General features: G+C 40.2%; 1 protein-coding gene across 3 annotated transcripts in view; it reads right to left on the bottom strand.

Moving 5' to 3' along the window:
- The window catches only part of UBXN2B (UBX domain protein 2B), a 64,496-nt gene that overhangs the window by 26,419 nt on the left and 17,591 nt on the right, over positions 1-20,486 (bottom strand). Inside the window, exons 8-9 of one of the 3 annotated variants that reach the window (XR_013814977.1) lie at positions 17,549-17,673; positions 7,627-7,752 (exon numbers count right to left, since the gene is read on the bottom strand). Coding sequence is in view for 2 of the 3 variants with exons in the window: in XM_079796649.1 (XP_079652775.1) it covers positions 17,511-17,673 (163 nt within the window). In the remaining variant the exon portion in view is untranslated. Of the gene's footprint in view, positions 1-7,479; positions 7,753-10,949; positions 17,674-20,486 lie in introns of those variants that run through there. The other 2 variants (XM_079796650.1, XM_079796649.1) reach the window with 2 other exon arrangements.

Below are 20,486 nucleotides of genomic sequence, written 5' to 3'. Positions count from 1 at the left end.
GACCCCTCGGAAAATGTCCGACTGCCGGTTTAGGCCCTCCCCTGCTGGCCTGATCACTCCCTAACTGCTCCCCCATGCCGGCCTGATTGCCCCTAACCACCTGTGCCTTGGCCCTTACCACTGTGGTTTTGTCTGGAAGGACATCCAGAAGATGTCCAGTCTAATTAGAGTATTACTCTTTTATTAGTATAGATATGCATAACCCCTGGACACAGACAATAGTGTGGTAAAGGCCTGGGGCAGAGGGCAGGGTGGGGTGGGGATGAGTGTGAGCTAGAAGGGAACAATGGAGGAAAAAAGGGGACATCTGTAATACCTTTAACAATAAATTTTAAAAAATTGTTAAGATAGGAAATTTTATGTTATGCACATTTTATCACAATTAAAAAATATGAACAGGTTAGATAAAATGTTTTGGAACCTTGCTGTTGTTAGAAAACACATATATTTGTTGATGAATTAGTCTAGCTATTAGAATAGATGATCGTCCAACCTGGATACTTAAAATTTTGATGATAGCTATTAGCCAGGTGAGTGTTCTTAAATTTTCCCCATCAGGGTACACATAGAAAATAATTCTATTTTAGGCACATGTGGGTAACTGGAAGGGCCTGCTTGAGGCTGGAGGACATTGGTCCATGGCCTCTGGCTGTTCTAGCATCCAACTGCCTTGCCAAGTGCTGACTATCTGCACTCTCGTCATCTCTTCCTGGCACACCTGCTGGAAGCTCCCACCAGGCATCTGTTCACGTGATAGTGACGTCATTCAAAGCTGGCAAAGCAAGTTTATGCAACCTGCAGCTCTAAAAAGATGGAGCAGTTCTGTTCAGATTGTTTTGGAGCTTGCTGATTTTACCTGCAAAGCCTAAACATTACAGGCAATGCAGTTGATTAACTGCTATTAGATGGCCCTCAGATGTTAGTTAAGAGACTAGGTTGAAAATAAGAATAAGCACTAGTCATTTATTAATGCAGATAAAGCACCACTACCAGACCCTGAGAGATTATTTGTAGCATTCAGTATTACTTTTGAATATGAATGTAAATATTAATCACTCTTGATAGGATTAATTTTTCTCCCTATCCAACCATGCATGACTTATCCTAACCTGGAGTGGGTACTTTCTGAAGGCACATCATTAGAAAAATAGATCCCCTATATAAGACATTACCATTGTGCAACATCATTCCATAGTATGTTTGGGTACACTTAATTCCAAAATAAAACAAGAATCTTTCTGTATCTTAGATCAAACACTGCCTATGTCATTATTAGACTGACTCTATGTTGGCTTTTTGAAATGTCATTTTAGGTAAAAATGAGAGTGATGTTTCTGGAAAATGAGACTATGGCAGACTACAGGTGAAAGATACTCTTCTCTTTGGGGCGGGGGGAGGTGTGTGTGATTTCCCCTCCCCTTGAGTCCGCCTGGACTCTGTGACTTGTTTGATTGTGAATGATGCTGCATTATAAAAGGCTAGGTTAGCCCTAACTGGTTTGGCTCAGTGGACAGAGTACTGGCCTGAGGACTAATCCCCATTTTGATTCCCTCAACGTCACGTACCTCAGTTGTAGGCTCCATCCCTGGCCCTAGTCAGGGCGCATGCAGGAGGCAACAAATCAATGTGTCTCTCTCACGCAGATGTTTCTGTCTCTGTCTCCCTCCCTCCCTTCCACTCTCTCTAAAAAGACAATAGGGTGGTGAAGGCCTGGGGCAGGGGACGGAGGTGGGCTAGAAGGAATCAATGGGGGTAGGGGGAGGGACATATGTAATAGTTTCAACAATAAAGATTTAATTTTAAAAAATCAATGTAAAAATATCCTTGCATGAGGATTAACAACAAAGGCTAGGTTACCAAAGCCTGACCTCATAGAATTCTGCTTTCTGAGTACAACGGGTTAAGTACAGCTATGAGCTTGGATATGCTCAAACAGTACTGAGTTCTGGAGACTAAGAATTTTCTCTAGAGATCAAAATTGAAACAGAAAAACACATTTTAGACATCTCTCACAAAGTGAGGAAAATGGGGAGAAAAGTATAGATGGAGTTAACCTTAGCTAAATATAAGACAGACTAGAAGCCCGGTGCACAAAATTTGTGCACTGGGGGTGGGGAGGAAGAATACCTCAGCCTGGCCTGTGCCCTCCTGTAGTCCAGGACCCCTCGCTCCTTACTGCCCGCCTGCTCGCTGCTCCTTACTGCTTAGCTCATTGTTCCTTAGCACTGCCACGGAGGCAGGAGAGGCTCCCGCCACCACCACTGAGCTCACCAGTAGTGAGCCTGGCTTCTGGCTGAGCGGTGCTCCCCCTGGGGGAGCACACTGACCACCAGGGGGCAGCTCCTGCATTGAGCATCGGCGCCCTGGTGGTCAGTGAGCATCATAGCAACTGGTTATTCTGGTCATTCCACCGTAATGGTCGCTTAGGCTTTTATTATATAGACTAGAGGCCTGTTGAACGAAGATTCGTGCAACAGGCCTTCCTTCTCCTGGCTGCTGGCACCGGTTTTCCTCTGGCACCCAGGCCGCAGCGGAGCCAAGCCTTCAGCCTTCAGGCTTGGCTCCAGCCGCAGCGGAGCCTTCAGTTTCGAGTCTTCAGTCTTTCCTCGGGTGGAGCCTTCAGTCTTTGCTCTGTGCCTATGTATGCAAATTAACCCACCATTTCATTGGGTTAATTTGCATACACATTCCTGATTGGCTGGTGGGCATCGCAGAGGTACAGTCAATTTGCATCTTTCTCTTTTATTCGTGTAGATAATTCATCCAAAGAAAAATTCAAGTAATACTTAACTAAGAATATAAATGACTAATATGCTGCATCTATACTTGTTTTACCTCTTGGCATTCTGGTCACAAGCCTCCAGAAATCTTCAAAGCATTCCAAAATTGAAAGAATCTTCACAAGGACCCATCAACATTGAGTTCCTATTTTGGTTGAAATAAGTAGGCTTCCGAATCAGCACATTATCATTATGATTAAATGTTGAGAGGAGTTTTGGGAGATGATTCTAAGAATAATATAGTGACTTTATTTTTCATCACATTTCAAATTTTGTAAAAAGTACTATCTATACCTTTTAAGATGTAAACAAATTTTAGAACTAAAAGAAATTATCCCTATTTCACAGTCAGTGGAGAGTCATGCAAGGATTGCCTTAAATCAATTGGTGAGAGGTACATAATCATTTATTTTGTTGTATAACACTTTACAGAGGTGAAGTGACTTGTCTAAGGTCTCACTGATGCTAAATGGTGGCATAAGGAATAAGATCCAAGTTAGAGTCATTTTCTTTCCTCCACCAGGGCTGGGGAACCGTTTTTCTGACAAGGGCCATATGGATATTTATAACATTCGAGGTCCATACAAAATTTTCAGCTTAAAAATTAGCCTGCTATATTTGATCACGCATTTGTAATTAACTCACCCCGGATGCCTTGGCAGAGTCAGACCAAATGATTTTGTGGGTTTTATATGGCCCATGGGCCAGATGTTCCCCACCCCTGCGCCTAAGCCATGCTGCATTTATATACTACCTTGCTCCTAGAGAAATCTATAGGAGACACAGACATTTGAGAAATAAAAAACTTCAAACATGTAACCTGAGGAGCTCATTGCCATGATTTTTTTTTAATGTGTTTTTACTAATTTTGGAGAGAGAGGAAAGAAGGGAGAGGAGGGAGAGAAACTTGGATGTTAGAAACATCAATCAGCTGCCTCCTGCATGCCTCTACTGGGGATTGAGTCCACAACCCCGGCATGTGCCCTGATGGGGAATAGAACCAACTACCTTTTGGTACATGTGACGACGCTCAACCATCAGAGCCACACCTGCCAGGGCACATTACCATGATTTTAATCTACTAAAACTGAATTGAAAAACTGGTTCAAGCATGTAATATGATGGGCCATGCTGTTTTTGTTGGTTGGTTAACGGAAGCTCAAAGACAGATAGCGAGAACTTCCTCTACACTCCAGCCTCCAGTTCACCTTGGTTCATGTTATATTGGCCACACATTAAGTTCTATGACTTTTAAAAAATATATCTCAAATAAAAGCAGGAGAAATCAAAGTTGGTTATACTGAGATGGGTTAATTAAATTTATTTCCCACCTTTTGCTCTGTTTACTTTAAATGGCATATTTTTCAAAACTTAGATTTATACAAAAAGGTAGTCTAACTCATAACTGTATCAATAGGACAAGGAGATATCAGTAGAAATGAAGTGTGCGTTTGTGTGCATATTAGAAAGCTTAGAAATGGCTAGCGTTTTCTCACTGAAGAGCTGTAAAGCCTCCAAAGTCAACATGTGCCAGTAGGTTCCCTGCAGAGCCTGCTCAGCTCTGGACCCAATAGCCAAGATCAAGGCCATTTGCTGTTAAGAGCAGACCTTGAACAGTATTTATCAAGGTCTTTTTTGTTTTTTTAAAGCACCACAGCTGTTTGGAACATTGAAACAAAACTGCACTTGCACAAAGCCTTTTTCTTTTTGGGTGTCCTACTCCTTATGAGGTAGTTCTGTCCTAGATAAGCTCTAGAATAAATGACATTAAAAAAAAACACCAACTGCAATACCATTGCCACACTGTCACTAAAAATCCAAACCAGGATGTAATGGATGGGGAAAATGCTATTTACAACTTCTAAGGTAGGCAAATCCTATTGAATGAACTCCCCACCTTTTTCTATTGAAAAACTCAGTTGGTTTGACTCAGGGCCTAGGTTTATGATTTGAGTCAGAAGAGGCTCTACGTAATAGGAAGAATTTGGAACTCTAGGAAGCACTAACCCCCAAGCAGGGAGCATGGAGTTGGTACGGCATAAGCCTGGGGGAGCAGCAGAAAAAGGTCAAGACGACTCTCTAGGGCTGAACAGCAGGATTTTTGAAAATAGAAATGTGTAGTGTCCTATTATAGTTGTATTTTGTTGTTTTGCTGAAATATTTCTTTCTCTTCCTATGCATTAAAGTCAGAGGCTGAAAGGAAGAAGGCCTTGTGGGTGAAGTTTTGTTTTTGCTGGGCTTTGCTTTTTTGGGAGGGCAGGGTAGGGGAGGAAACCACAGAGAGTGTTCAAGTTCGACATCTGTGTCGACGTAGTCTAGGACAGGAGCCACATATGAGGGGCGGTGGGTGACTGTTCATAAATTGAACTTATAACTAAATAGAAACAGAATCACTGTGGTGAGAAGTGGTGACTGCAAAGATATGAAAGATCCAAGAATTGAAATCTGAGTAATCAGAATTGAGCCAAGAAAAGAAAAAAGGGGTGAGGGAAGAGTTAACGAGTAATTCTGTGGCAGTGCATCCAAATGAAGAACACATAACTGAAGGAGTTGAAACACTAGTGGGGCAATTTTAATACTTCCCAGGGAGAATTATCATCAGTGATACACCAAAGTGATAAACATCTGAGCAGTGTTTAATGGGTAGTATCACACTGAAAAAACCCTAAGGTCTAGAGTACATTGACACTACCAATACTTTTACAATTAAACATTATTACATTTCTGAAAATGCTAGTTTTATTTATTTTTAATTGAATTTATTTGGGTGACATTAATAAAATTATACGGGTTTCACATATACAATTCTAATACATCCTCTGTCTATTGTTTTCACCACCCCAAGTCTCATTCCATTACAATTTGTCCCCTCCCGACCTCCCCCACTTTTACCCTCTTCTACCTCCTCCAACCCTGCCCCTCTGGTAATCACCATACTGTTATCTGTGTCTAAGAGTATTTTTTTTTTCCTTTGCTTAATCCCTTCACATATTTCACCCAGCCCTCAATCGCCTTCCCCTCTGACAGTGCTCAGTCTGTTCTCTGTAAGAAAATGCTAATTATAGTTAGCCTAGTGTTCCTTATCTACACTGCAGGAGGTCAGGAAAAAGCAGGGCTAACTGATATTGATGTCTGGGTAATTCCTTGCTCTTATATGAATAAGTAACTTTTATCCTCTCCCTTTATTTTATTAAACCTGCTAAGGAGAAGCTAATGATGGACATCCTTTCCCAGGGCCCACACACCCTCTGGTGGAGATGATAATTAATCAAATTCCCACACACTGATGTCCTAATGTTAACTTGTCAAAGGTAACTCCAGATTATTTTTTACTATCAGAAGCTTCTTGATCTTCGTAAAGATTAACAGGGCCTGTGACCTTAAGCATTTATTGCCAGATGATAACATCGGAAAAAAAACCATTGCTGTTTCCTCACATGCCTCCCCCTCCACAGACTGTTTTATAAGACTGCAGTCCTTTTATGAAAGAAGTTAAATAATAATCAACAATAGCATTTTTATATTGTTAATTGTTCCCAAGCAGTGATATTTGCTACAGTAATCTCTTTTCTTATATTAAAGATAACCATCTCCTCCCACCCCAATGTTTTAATGATTTTTAAAAGATTGTATTAAGAGCTTTTCCAATTTCTAGGTTTATTAATAAACTTTCTGGCTTATAGTTGATTAAGAATACCAGATTCTTGCACTAGATCAATGTAAAAAAGAATCTGATATTCATATCTCCAGTTTTTTTTAAAAAGAACATAATATTCTTATAGAAATAGTGCCAGACCCTTTCAAACACTGATTTTTCTGCCACATCATTTCAGATGTATTAAAATTGCAAGGAAGATAGCAAGCATTGAAGAAAAATGTAACAAAACATTGAACTGCATTAGAGTACTCCACACAAAAATGCTACATAGGACCAATATTATCAAATCCTAAGTTAACATTTCACCTGAGGATGTTTTTGGTGGTGAAGCTAAGAGTTACCATATTTGCTGAATATCCTTTAGAAAAGGCTTAACCTTTATCAGTCATCTATAAAACCAGTATCCAGATATTTCTGTGTGTACACTTCAAATGAGCAATAAGAAATAAGATGCTGGTTACCCAAGCACTGCAGGATGATGGAAACGGAAACACACCAAGAGGAAGGAGACACTGGCTTCCACTCTACTCAAAATGTGATTGTTCCAAGGCATTTACCTTTCTTCCTCACGAAGATCCCGGGGATAACATTTATCTGTTTATCTCCCAGGTTTCTCATCAAGGCCTTGTCCTACCCAATCCTGTTCACATGTGGCTCTTCTTCCTATATATTTTAGGAGGGAGAACTTATTGTTTCGAAAAAAGTTCCCAGTAAATCAGAAAGTTTGGGATGTAATATTTAGAAATATATAGGGAACAAAGAGAAAGAAAGAAGAGAAAGGAAGAAGAACGGAAGTGAAAGTTTATGTATTGGTTGGAGATTGTGTTGGTTAGATAACAAACCTATCCCACCACTACCTCCAACTCCCACATACATATAGTACAAAGATGATAACTTGGCAGATAGTCTATGAGTAAAGTAAGTACCATTATTTATAACAGGAAGAATAATGAGAAAATAACCAAATATACTTTTATGTACTTAACTATTTAAGTCAAATCTCAACTTTGATTGGAGAATCACCCATAAAAGTGGAATTAGGGGACCTATTTTCAGGTATGAAATAAAAAACTTAAGTGATAAAATTTAAAAACCTAGAAATGCAAACACCTTTTATAATTTTATTTTCACTAAGAGATTACATTTTAAAAATCTTATTTTAAAAAATTTAGAAAAAATAATACATACAGTTTGTGAATCATCAGTGGTCCCGTGCATCTGAGGAGGTGAGATCAAAAGAATGCATGCCAAGTACTCACTGAGGCATGGCGTGGCATGCAATTTAATCTAGCTTCTTTGCTATTTTCATTATATCTAAAACAAAAGGATTACGGTGTCTCAGGATATAATTCTGCATTAAAGTAACTTCTTATTTGGAGGACTGCACATGGAGAACTCCTGATCATTTATAATTGTAAGCTCTGGTGCCATTTTTAATGTCAAATGTACTTAAGGTTTGTGCTTATGTCTTAAAAATGAAATCTAGCCCTAGCTGTTTTTGCTCAGTGTTTAGAGCATTGGCCTGCGAACTGAAAGGTTCCAGGTTCGATTCCCGTCAAGGGCACATGCCGGGTTGTGGGCTTGATCCCCAGTGGGGGACTTGCAGGAGGCAACCTATCCATGATTCTCATCATGGATGTTTCTATCTCTCCCTCTTCCTTCCTCTCTGAAATCAATAAAAATATATTTAAAAAAAAAGAAATCTATGCAAATTAAAGAAGTACTAGTTGAGTATTTTAACATACATAAAAGGTTGCTATTAAGGAATATCAAAATTAGGAGAACTGTATAACATCATTACGTTTCTGAAAAATAAGAACATTGAAACTCATAGATGTTTGCAGATATCCTTGTCTGCTTAAAGGTTATTTGGAAATCGGTAACTCCAGGTCATTTCTGCTTTCTTTGCTTGCGTGGAAGATTGGGCAATGGCGTTAATTTAGAGAACAAGAACAATCTCTAATGACAAGTGAGAATTTTCTTTATAAGTTCAGCCAAATTGAGAGTGCAGCCAAAGTCAACATCTCCTCAAACTAGTGTGATTTCAAAGGCACAAGTGGTAGGTGATTAAACCTCCGTTATCATCTTTCTGTAGCTTTTTAGTTCACGCAAGTGTTTACATATATTTTAGCATACTCCCAATTTATTGTGATTAAATTTCACTAAATCAACTCACTTTGGGGGGTTATCAGAATTAAAGTAAATAAATGATGAGGTATTATAAAAAATTGTAATGATAAACAATCAGATTACATGACGAAAGACCAGCATCCTTTTCTGAGGAATCAAATACTGCAGAATTTACCAGGTTGAGTCTCCATCATGACTTCACAGAGCAGTGTTCTTCCTTACCCCTACATTTCTAGACTCACAGCACCTTCCCTCTTACCGAGATCCAGGCAATGCAGGCATTTCACATACTGTTAGCATCTCAGGAGGGCATTCCTTAGCCCTCTTCACCCACACTCCACCATTGGCAACGGCCAGGACCATCCACTCACAGGTCTAGGTGCTACCATGCCTGGAAATGAGCCGAAGCTGCCACTTCTACAACACGTCTCTGCTTCTTCCTTTACCACCCAATCAAACTGTACAAATGTTTTCTACCGCCATTATTAACTTTGTTGGCGCTATTCGGAATCTCCCGTTTTTAAAACACAAATGTAGCCTTGGCCGATGTGTACAGTGGTTAGAGCACTGACCAGCACACTGCAGGGTTGCAGGTTTGATCCCCAGTCGAGGTGTGTGCAGGTGGCAACCAATCCATGTGCCTCTCTCACCAACATGTTTCTCCCGCCTTCCCTCCCTCCCTCTAAAAAAAAAAAAAAAAAAAAAATCAAAGGAAAGAATAACCCTCACATTTCACAGGATTAACAAAAACAAAAAATACACGAATGCATATATTCCAATATTCAGAGGGTCCCATTCTTAAGTCACTGACTTATTACTTTTAACCATTTACTCAGTGATTCCTACATTGGAGATACTGCTCTAGGCTCTAAGGATACAGCAGGGATAAAAAAACCAAAGCTCTCACAAACTCGAATTCTGAGCATCTTGGTGATCAGAGTAATTTGTATATTGGGACTCACAAAATGGAGGCCGCCCCACATCACAAATCTAACCCCAAGTCGGCTGCATTTATGGGAAACACCTCTCAAGGAAACCTAATCTACTACACCAACCACAATCCTCCAAGTTAGCTTTAGCTAGCTCACCTTGCCCTAGACATAGGACCTCTTAGCTTTATAAGGAAATCCTTGCCCTCCTAGCCAATCCTGCCCTGTGTCCGAGTTGCCTCTTCTAATGCTCTATAAAACTCACTTCTTGCCCCAAATTCTTTGTGAACAGTGCTCCACTGCTTGTGAGGCACCATACCCCCAATTGATGGATTATTTTCCCCTTAAACAAAGGACATTACTGTGTTCCTAAATTGCTTTGGTATATGACAGGAAGGAGGAACAGGAAAGATTATCTCCATGTTAGAAATGGGGATAAAAGTCAAATTAATCAGAAATTACCAGGTATTGCTAATGCTCTATAGTAAACAGAGTATGTGACTGAGAGAGGCGAGGGGATGATTTCAGGTGGGGCATCAGGGAAGGGTCTCTGAAGAAGTCACATTTACGCTGAGGTCAGAATGACAAACTGTGACACTGACTATAAGCACCAGGCTGCGGCCAATACAGGATTCTGCTCTTTGCAAGCCTCAATAAATGTGAAACTCAAGTAGTTATCTCTAAGATATGTGCTCCTTATTGTAAATAAATCATATAATGCTTAATATTAAAGAATATAAAGTAAGATTAGTTTGCATTGCCCTAGAACACCTATGTAGACAATATTTCAAACAGTAACATCTACTTACATTATAAATATTTAAAATAGGTCTCAATGGGAAAAAGACCTCCTACTCTTGGCGTTATCATCATTTTATATGATGCACATATAAAACATTTATTTGCATACAGTTTTACCACATTAATAAAAATGTTATGGGAATGTTAAACCTGAGACTGATTTGTAGAAAGGAAGAGCGTTTCTTTCCACGAAGACGTTACTTCATCCTATCACATACTATGCTCAGAAGTCCAGGCCCAACTGAAGATTCCATGCTGCTGGGAGCAAGACTCCACTTGTACTCAACCATGTTCATGCTTTCACATTTACCTACTGATGTTCTGAATATTTATACTTGTTGTTCCTTTTCAAACAACAGATTCTGATAGAAAACTCAAAATTATACTTTTTACTATTCCTGATCCTAGGATAAGAATGATAAAACCTGTTGACATTAGAAGAGACAAGCCCTGACCGCTGTTAAAAAGAAACAACAAGCCCCAAATGGGAGTCACGTGCTATGCAAGCCACGACTTAACGCCTAAGCTAACCGGGCTTCCACTTCACCCAGGAGTGTTGTCAGAACCGGTCAGTGTGAAATGAAATCTGCCACATAGGCCTTTCCCCACCCCTCAAAGGAATATAGAGGAAAGAACATCCAAACCTACAGAGAAGTTTTATAAGAGTTTATTTGAGCCAAATTTTACAACATGCCTGGAAGCAAGATCTCAACAGACTGAGAAAATGCTCCAGAGAATGGTAGTTCTACAGTCTCATTCATGCACTTAAATTCAAAGAAAAAAACATAGGGAAGGAACATGAAGTCCATTGCTGGTACATTAAGGAGGCAGGAGAAAGCAAAGCGGGGAAATTTCTAGGACTGGATAAAAGGCAAAATGGAGAAACACATACTTCTTCTACATTGGTGGGTACAGGGTAGTAAATACTTAGCATTGATAGTACATAGAGATGGTATGCGGGGAACAAGACAACAATGAGGGGTTCTGTGGTGTGCTCTGGTGGGTGCTTGTGCTCTGCGGAGTCTATAAAACAAAATTACTCTGACATTTCAAAGGTATGTTTTCTTAGATTCATAAGAACAATGGACATGGCTCACTTAAGGTAAAGACTGACTTTTGCTAAGAAAGTGATAGGCCTGGGCTGTGCCCTACCCCGTTAGGAATATGTGATCAGACCACCCGGTGTGGTTACTTTAGGTCAGGCTTGTAGCCTGCCAAGTGGCCCCGAGCTTGTCAGGTTTACTACACAGCCCCTCATTTTGTTCACAGGATGATGATGTAATCTGCCACAGACCCTTTCTGTCCGCCATAGATATGTTACCTAGTCCGGAAATAATTTTTTTTGTCCTTGCCTTGCCTTTAAAAACCTGCCCCTTTCTATAGCCCTGGATGCTGCCTCCTTCATGAATTGCTCAATGAAACCAATCAGATCTTCAATTTTACTCCACTGAATTTTTTGCATCACTGATCAGGGACAAAAACTCAAGGGAAAACATGATGCACTTTATCAACAATATATGTTGTGACAGATTTTCAGAAATTCACTGTGGCAAAAAGTTGACAAAAATTTACACCTTTATTTTTGTGGAATAAAAATTGAAACAGTAATGGGAAATTGAGATAACACTGCTCCAAATTCAGGTTCTTCTCTGCCCATTAAAAAGCTGTACCATAGGAAATGTTACTCATGCTTAAAAGACTCTATTAAGCCTCTCAAATAAAACTACAAATCAAGGAAAATTTGAAAAAGATTTTCAATGAGTTTCAGTGAGAACATTCTTTATTGGTAAGCAGACACTTAAAAACTTTATGATTACACACATCATGCAAAACAACTGACTTCATACATGGTTGTCTAACTGCTCATTGTGACATATTCTCCTTTGAGATGATTATAGATTTTAACCCTTTGCACTCGCTTGCTTTTTTCTCGATTCCTTTATTCTACTCGGGATTTAATTTTTTAAATACCCCAGATTTTACAAAGCGCGGCAGTAGAATAAAAAACTGGAGTTTCTTTTCATACAAACTTATTTATTTGGATTTTTTTATATTTCAAATTATTGATACATTCAAAGAGTAATTTTAATCTGTATAATTTTTCATGGTGTGATATTTTTTGAAACATTCACCCACATGAAGACCTGGTTTACATTCACATGTTTTGCAAATATAAATCGTCTCTCTTCTTCCTCCTTTGATTTTTCTGTTAGAACAAACAACACAATCTTTGTGTTTTTTGTTAGAGTGAGGTGTGATTATATGGAGCTTTCCATCTAAACGTTGCTCTAAGTTAGTGGAAAATAATCTACCCCTGGAAGTTAGTGTACCATCTCTGAATTCTCCAACAAGATCATGTACTAGTTTCCTAATAAATTTCACATGCGTTATCGGTTTTTCATTTTTTCTTTTTTGGCATCAATTGAGACGGCATTTAGATTTTACTTGTCCTTTCATGCTAATGAAAACAAGAAAAGATACTGGAAAAATAGAAAAAAATCCCCCTTCCCCCCGCGGTGAAACTACGTGTCGAGTGTGGCTCGACATACGAGCTGCTACTGATGCTAACCGTGTCGAGTCACACTCGACATCCGAGTGCAAAAGGTTAAAAGTTACAGTGACTGTACTAAATAAATAAAAAATCAGGAAAATGACTCTAAATGAAGCAAAATACTATATAGTTCATGTAAAAGTCTTGTTCATCCCTTCTGGATGTTTAATTCTCTCTCCTAATGCAAATCTCTATATTTTGGAAGACTATTATATACAAAACTGGCAGCTATTTTATGTGCTAGGCACTCTACATAACTGATAAAAAGAAATTGCAAGAATAAAATTTCAAATATTACAGGGTCTGGTTAATTTCCCCCTGGTTTTGGTAATCCAAAACAGGAAAATGCCCTTTTATTTAAAATGCTCATTTGTTTCAATAGATTATTTCTTTAGAAAGATGATTTTGCTCCTGAGACAGTGGTATCCCTGGACATCTTTTTGAACTACGAGCGCTTCTTTGAACTATTATTTATATATTCTCCAAGTTGTTTTCAATGAGTGGAAAGAAACAGGGCTTCCTATTCTGAGGGGCATACAGGAATAATCTTCTTACTCTATGTTATGACATTCAGAAAAAGTTTTCTTTGTGGTGGTGGGATCAACACTTTTATCTGTGGAATTTCTGGTAGCACTCCCAGTATTAGAACCCCTAATATAGGTAAATTCACTGCCTTAAAAATAACCAGAGCCCCCACCAGGCCGGTGTGGCCCAGTGGTTGAGCGTTGACCTATGAGCCAGGAGTTCACATTCGCTTCCTGGTCAGGGCACATGCCCGGGTTGCGGGCGATCCCCTGTAGGGGGTGTGCAGAAGGCAGTTGATCAATGACATTTCTCTCTTCTTGATGTTTCTATCTCTCTCTCCCTTTTTCTCTAACAATCAATAAAAACATATTAAAAATAAATAAATACCCAGAGCCCCCTGAGAAAGGTGAATTCCAAATCTCCTATTGGCATATCAAGTCAACTGGCAGCGAGTTGGCACAGAACACATTTCTAGATCCCTGAAAGTGGGGTGTTGCCACAGCAAACACCTGAAAGTACAGAACGACTTTGAAATCGGGCAGTGACTAGAGGATGAGAGAAATTTTAGGAGCATGACAGAAAAAGTCAAGATTTCCTTGAACACTGTTAGTAGATATATGGATGAATGCTAGTGAGAGCTCAAAGGAGCATGGCAGAGAATGGTAAACTGTCATGGAAAATATCTAAATTGTCGTGAGAAATAAGGACATTAAAGGTGCTGCCAGTGAGGGCTCAGAAGGAAATGAGGACCATGCTGTTAGAAACTAAAGAAAAAGAGATTAGAGTTATATACTAGCAAAATCTTAGCTGAAGTGTGTCCTGTGGTAATGTGGAAAGCAGAACTTTTAAGTGATAGACTTACTATATTTAGCTAAAGAGATTTCTAAGCAAAGGGTGGAGGGTGCAGCCTATGGGGGGCCAGCTGGCTGGGGGAAGGGACTTCGAGAGGTTGGCTGGCCGACCCCCCGATTGGGGACTACAGGGGGTGGGGGGGGGTGGGGTAGCGGCCGGCAGGGGCGAGGGACCGTGGGAGGTTGGCCAGCCGGGGAGAGGGCAATAGGAGGTTGGCCGGCTGGTGGGGGTGGGGGGGAGGGGCCGTGGGAGGTTGGCTGTGGGAGGGCAGTGACCACCAGGGGGCAGCTCCTGTGTTGAGCATCTGCCCCCTGGTGGTCAGTGTGCATCATAGCGACTGGTCGACTGGTAGTTCTGGTTGTAACTGTTGCTTAGGCTTTTATATATATAGATGTGGGAGGAGACAGATAAATTGAGAGAAGAATTGTTAAATAAGTATAAAGAAAATAGGACTTGATGACTTGGAAATTCTCAGCCTACTCAGATGGAAAAAGACATTAAAATGAAGAGATTCAGGCCTGGCTGGTGTGGCTTATTGGTTGAGCGCTGACCCATGCACCAAGAGGACACTGGTTCAATTCCCGGTCATGGTACATGCCAGGGTTGTGGGCTCGATCCCTAGTAGGGAGCATGTAGGAGGCAGCCAATCTATGCTTCTTTCTCATTGATGTTTCTATCTCTCTAATCCTTTCCCTCTAAAAATCAATAAAAACATATATATATTTTATTTTTTAAATGAAGAGATTCAGGAAAGCCTGCTCTAGGGAAATAGATGAGGGGGTAGCTGTACAACTTTTGCTAATACTCAAGAAAGATAAGAAAGGCCTGAGTATTTAGTCACACAAAAGATTCTTTGAAGAGATTTGGGGTATGACTTACAGACCCTCCAGCCATCTCAGAAAAAAATCAGAAAGAGTTGGGATTATCTAGGAAAAATATGTGGAGGAGCCTCTGGTCTACAGTGAATCTCCATAAAATAAACAGAAGATCCACATGTATTTTGAGAATGTTATACCAGCAGACACAGCCATCTTAAATGGAAAGGTATAGAGTGTGTGTGAAATGAGAGATGATCAGACCTCCCAGAATTCCACAGGTAAGAAATAAGTTGAGACAAAACTACTCGGCTGCACACATGTGCTGCCTTTCATGAAGTTAAGACTCTGAAAGGATGTCCTCTAGGACATCCACAAGCCGAGAGGATGGTGCTGCCAGCACAGAAGACTATGCCGAGGCTTTGAAACTGAACGGAGTGTGCCTGGCTCATTTTCTAAACTGCCTGGCACTGGTAGCTCCTTTTTTTATTCCATTTTCTGATTCTTTGAACAGGAATGTCTATAACTGTTATTCTATGCCTGTCCTCCCTTCGTATTTGGGAGAAGATAACTGGTTCTAGGTTCACAGATGGAGAAAAAGTATCTTTAAGGAATCGCACCCAAATCCTTACTCATACCTATCTTAGATGATTAAAATAAGATTTGGAATTTTTGAGAGGGTGAAATTCAGATAAGATAGTGCATTTGAAGTTGATGCTGTAATGGTTTGAAACTTTTGAGCACCTCTAGATGGGGTAACTTTATTTGGGATGGATGTGAACTTTTGAGGCAGGAGTAAACTGTGGTAGATAGAATGGCCCCACAAAATGCTCATGTTCTAATGCTCAAATCTGTGCATTTTGCAGATGTAATTATAGTAAGCATTTTGAGAGATTATCCTGGATTATCTAGGAAAACAAAATATAATCACAAGGATCCTTATAAGAGAAAAGCAGAATTAAAGTTGGGACTAAAAGAGGTAAGAACAGAAGCAGAGACTGGAGGGATACAGCCATAAGTGAGGGAATGCCAGCAGCCTCTACAAGTTGGAAGAGGCAAAGAACAGATTCACCCCTGGAGCCTTCAGAAGGAATCTGAGATGCTACTTTACATGGTAAAAGGAACTTTAAAGATGTGGTTAAGGTTACTATAGACCTTAAGATGAGGAGATAATCCTGGATGACCTTGTGGACCCAATGTAATCACATGAGTCCTTAAAAGCAGAGAACCTTTCCTGGCTGTTGTCATAGAAATATGATGACAGAACGGTCAGAAAGATACAATGTTGCTGGCTTTGAAGATGGGAACAGAGGGCCACAGGCCTACCAATGCAAGTGGCCTCCAGAAGTTGAAAAGGCCAGGAAATGCTTCTCCCAGAGTCTCCCGAAAGAATGCAGTCCTGTCAGCACCTGACTTTAGACTAGTTTAACCTATAGAATTAGAGGATAATAAATCTTTGCTGTTATGAGCCACTAAGTTTGTCGTAACTTGTTATAGCAGCAATAGAAAACTAACCAGGAGTGGTGACCTAAGATGAAATGGTGTCTGGGAAGAACAAGCTTTTCTATCATTCCTGATGTACCTGCCTCACTCAGGAAATACCTGGCTTCAGCAGGAATGCAAACCTTTCCCTGGTCTTTTTTCAGATCCATTGGGCCTGACAGAATTGACATTCCTGTATATCTCTACTGGTTTTATTCTGAAGTAGAAAACATTCTGGCTTTGACACTTAGCACAGTTTAGTATCTATAGTGGGCCCCCTAGAAAAATATGTTGACTGAATAAATGAATGTGATCAAAGCAAGCTCTGGGAGGGATTGTAATTCCTCTTTTTTAAAGTGCTTTTTACCACATCTCAAGAATAGCTGACCTTTATGTTTGTTTCAAGTTTATAATGTTCACAGTTCCATAAAATACAAGACTGAACTGTATTTTTGATACAGTATTATAGCTAAGCCAGTAAGTAAAAAGGATGTATAATATCTTAATAGGAGAAATAATCATTGCATGATCAAAGTATTTCAAAATCAGAATACAGATACTCTTTAGTATATAGTACAGGTAAATTTTCAAAACATTTAATCAGGAAATTCCTTAATGGCTTTTGATCAATGCATCATCAAGAAACTTTACTGCAAATTTTACCAAATTTATCAAAATGGAATTATGTTAATTTTCTCTGCCAACAAATGTTGTTACATGAACTCTGGGCATGTAACATATTGGGTTTGTGGGTATTTAAATGCTATCAACATAAGCCAGCCCTACAAATAATAATTCAAAGATATTTATCTCAAGATCTACTCCTAGTTCAAATTCATCTATACTAAGGCTGGAGAATAAAATAAGAATAAAAGCAAAATGCATCTGTATAAATTATAAAAACAATTTGATATTTGTATAAGTAAGTTTTCCTTATAACATGGCACATCATCTCTCCTTTGCGCTACTGCATGAACAGGAGTAGCATTATTTCAGTTGCTGGAGAATCACAGTGTTAATAATACCTGCTTCTTGTAGTGTCAGGCTTTCATCTGTTAGCTCTTTGCTTGGAAATGAAGTTACAAGAATAAAGTCAAGAGTTGCAAATTCAGGACGGGACTGTACAATGAAGTCCCGAACATCCAGGATCCTGAGAAATAAGATAAAAATAATTTGTGATACAGAAGTGTTCTTACCATGTAAGCTTTTAGCTAAAATTAGATAATAAAAATCACACAATTCTAATCCTTATTTAAATGTGTTGTAATTTTCTTTAATTTACACTATTTCAATGGATGGATTTATTTTAGCTTTAAGACAAAATACGAGGATTAACTTTGAAGTGTACCTATTATCTACTTTTACTGTAAAAAAGAGACAATCTTCAGATGAGTTATGCATAAAATAAATGCCAACCATGTTATTATAATGAAAAGTGCAAGCCCTACTTTTTTCAGAGTATAAAATACTTTAGCAGCACTTGACCCAGAAAAAGAAAGGTACCTCAAATTGGCCTCTGTCAAAGTGAGTCTGAAACTATGAAAAGTGTAAGTCATAAGAATAGTTTTTAAACATTACTTTCACATAGGGCTTCTGGTCAAGATGGTGACATCAGTAAATGCCATACTCACATTCTCCTATAACTATATCAAAATTACAACTACAGAACCACCACAATTCAGAACCAACTGAATCTAGCTGAACAGAAGTCCTACAACTGAGAATATAAAGAAGTCACATCGAGACTGGTAGGAGGGGTGGAGACGCAGAATGGGCTGGTCCCACGCTCGTTTGTGGCAAATAAAAACTGGGAGGGATATCTTGGCTGAGGCGGCCCCCCTGAGGAGCGAAGGGACCCAGCTCCAAATCAGGTCCTCCAGCCCAGGGGTCCAGTGCTGAGAAGTCCCCATACCTTCTGGCTATATAGAAACCAGTGGGGATTGTGGATAAGCGAGACAGAGGGCTTCAGGAGTCCCAGGCAGTTCTTCTTTTTTTTTTTTATTTATTGATTTGAGAGAGGGAGGGAAGAAAAGGAGGGAGGGAGGAAAGGAGGAGAGAAACATCAATGTGTTGTTCACTTATTTATGCATTCTTTGGTTGATTCTTGTATGTGCCCTGGCAGAGGATCGAACTCGCAACCTTGGTGTATGGGGATGAGGCTCTAACCAACTAAGGGCCACAGGCAGTTCCTCCTAAAGGGCCCATGCATGGACTTACTTGAATGCACTTCCTCAGAGCTCCAGCACGGGGGCAGCTGCTTGAAAGCTACCAGGGACATACTGAGAAGAACTGACTGACTTGTCTGACATGGGGTGGGGTGGCAGCAGGAGAAGAGCTGGAGGGGTAGTTTTTTCCCAGAGAAAAGTGTTGGCAGAGGCCACTGCTCCTTTTCTGAGCCCTCCCCCCATAGAACTGGCAGGTGAGCGCCACATCTGAGTCTCCACCAAATTGGTTAACACTGCTAGTCCTGTCCTCGTGATTTCCTCAGACCCGCCCCACCCACTTTGCAGGCCAGCCAACTTGCAGGCCCACCCAAGTGATTCCAATGGCTTTTCCATACAAACAGCCTGTCTTGGCTCATGCTTCACACATTCCTAAAACCTTTCAAATGAGTAGCATCTGGTTTTGGCATTCCCTTTACCTCTCACTACGTGGCCCCAGGCCGGACACTAGTGGCACCGAGCCTGGTCCACAGCTTGGCCTCTCCTGGGCACCTCCAAGCCCAGCACAAGTAGCAGCCATCAGCAGATTGCTTTGTAACTCATTCCAGTTGGCCCCAGGCAAACACCAGGGGTGGCTGACCTTTGCCTGAACCTCCCAGGAGGACCCACAGCCAGCACACCTGATGGACAGCTTTAGATCACATAGAAGTAGCACCCAACCACTTCCACAAGTGACAAACTCAAATGGCAGACTCAGCAGGCAACAGAGCTGCACTGAAGTAAGTCCTACTCTGTGGGTGGGTCCCTGCAAGCTGATACTCCATGGTGGTCCCAGCCAGTCCTTGTGATCTATCGGCCAGGGGTAAATCCCTCCCATTGAGGTGCCAATAGCAATCAAGGCTCAACTACAAGAGGAGGGTGTACACATAGGGGATGCAACTGGACTGCCCATCTCAGGTGAAAATGAACGATAAAATGGCAATAAATACATATCCAACAATAATTGAACCTAAAAAACAAATGAACAAGCAGAATAGAAACAGACTCATAGATACAGTGAACATTTTGACGGTTGCCAAATGGGAGGGGGAATGAGTGAAAAAGGTGAAGGGATTAAGAAGTACAAATTGGTAGTTACAGAATAGTTATGGGGATGTAAAGTACAGCATAGGGAATATAGTCAATAAGATTCTAACTATATATATGGTGAGAAATGGGTATGAAATTTATCAGGATGATCACTTAGTAAATGATATAATGTCTAATCACTGGTTGGCCAGATTATTATGATCTCTGAACGCATAATAATCTGGCCACTCAGTGTATATCCTATATAATAAAAAGCTAATATGCAAATTGTCCCCTCGACCAGGAGTTCAACCAGCAGGCAGGCTGGCCAACCACCCATGTCCCCTCCCCCTGGCCAGGCTGGCCGGACCCCACCCATGCACGAATTCATGCACCAGGCCTCTAACACACACACACACACACACACACACACACACACACACACACACATATATACACTGAGTGGCCAGATTATTATGCGTTCAGAGATCATAATAATCTGGCCACAGATTATCAGTGTACATCTGAAACTAATATAATATTGTATGTCAACTGTAATTGAAAAATAAAAAAACTATTTAAAGTAAAAAAAGAATTTCTTTCACATATACACAATACTCAACTTAGATCATAAATGTATCCCTGCAAAGGCATACAATAAACAAAAATAATTGTATTAGCACAAGTGTTAATTTACAAGTTAATGGTGAAATAGCATTTAAAACGGTTTATT

Source organism: Cnephaeus nilssonii (genome assembly GCF_951640355.1).
Source record: "Cnephaeus nilssonii genome assembly, chromosome: 18".
Lineage (NCBI taxonomy): Eukaryota > Metazoa > Chordata > Mammalia > Chiroptera > Vespertilionidae > Cnephaeus > Cnephaeus nilssonii.
The sequence above is the reverse complement of the archived record's forward strand: the minus strand, read 5'-3'. Positions and strand labels throughout refer to the sequence as shown.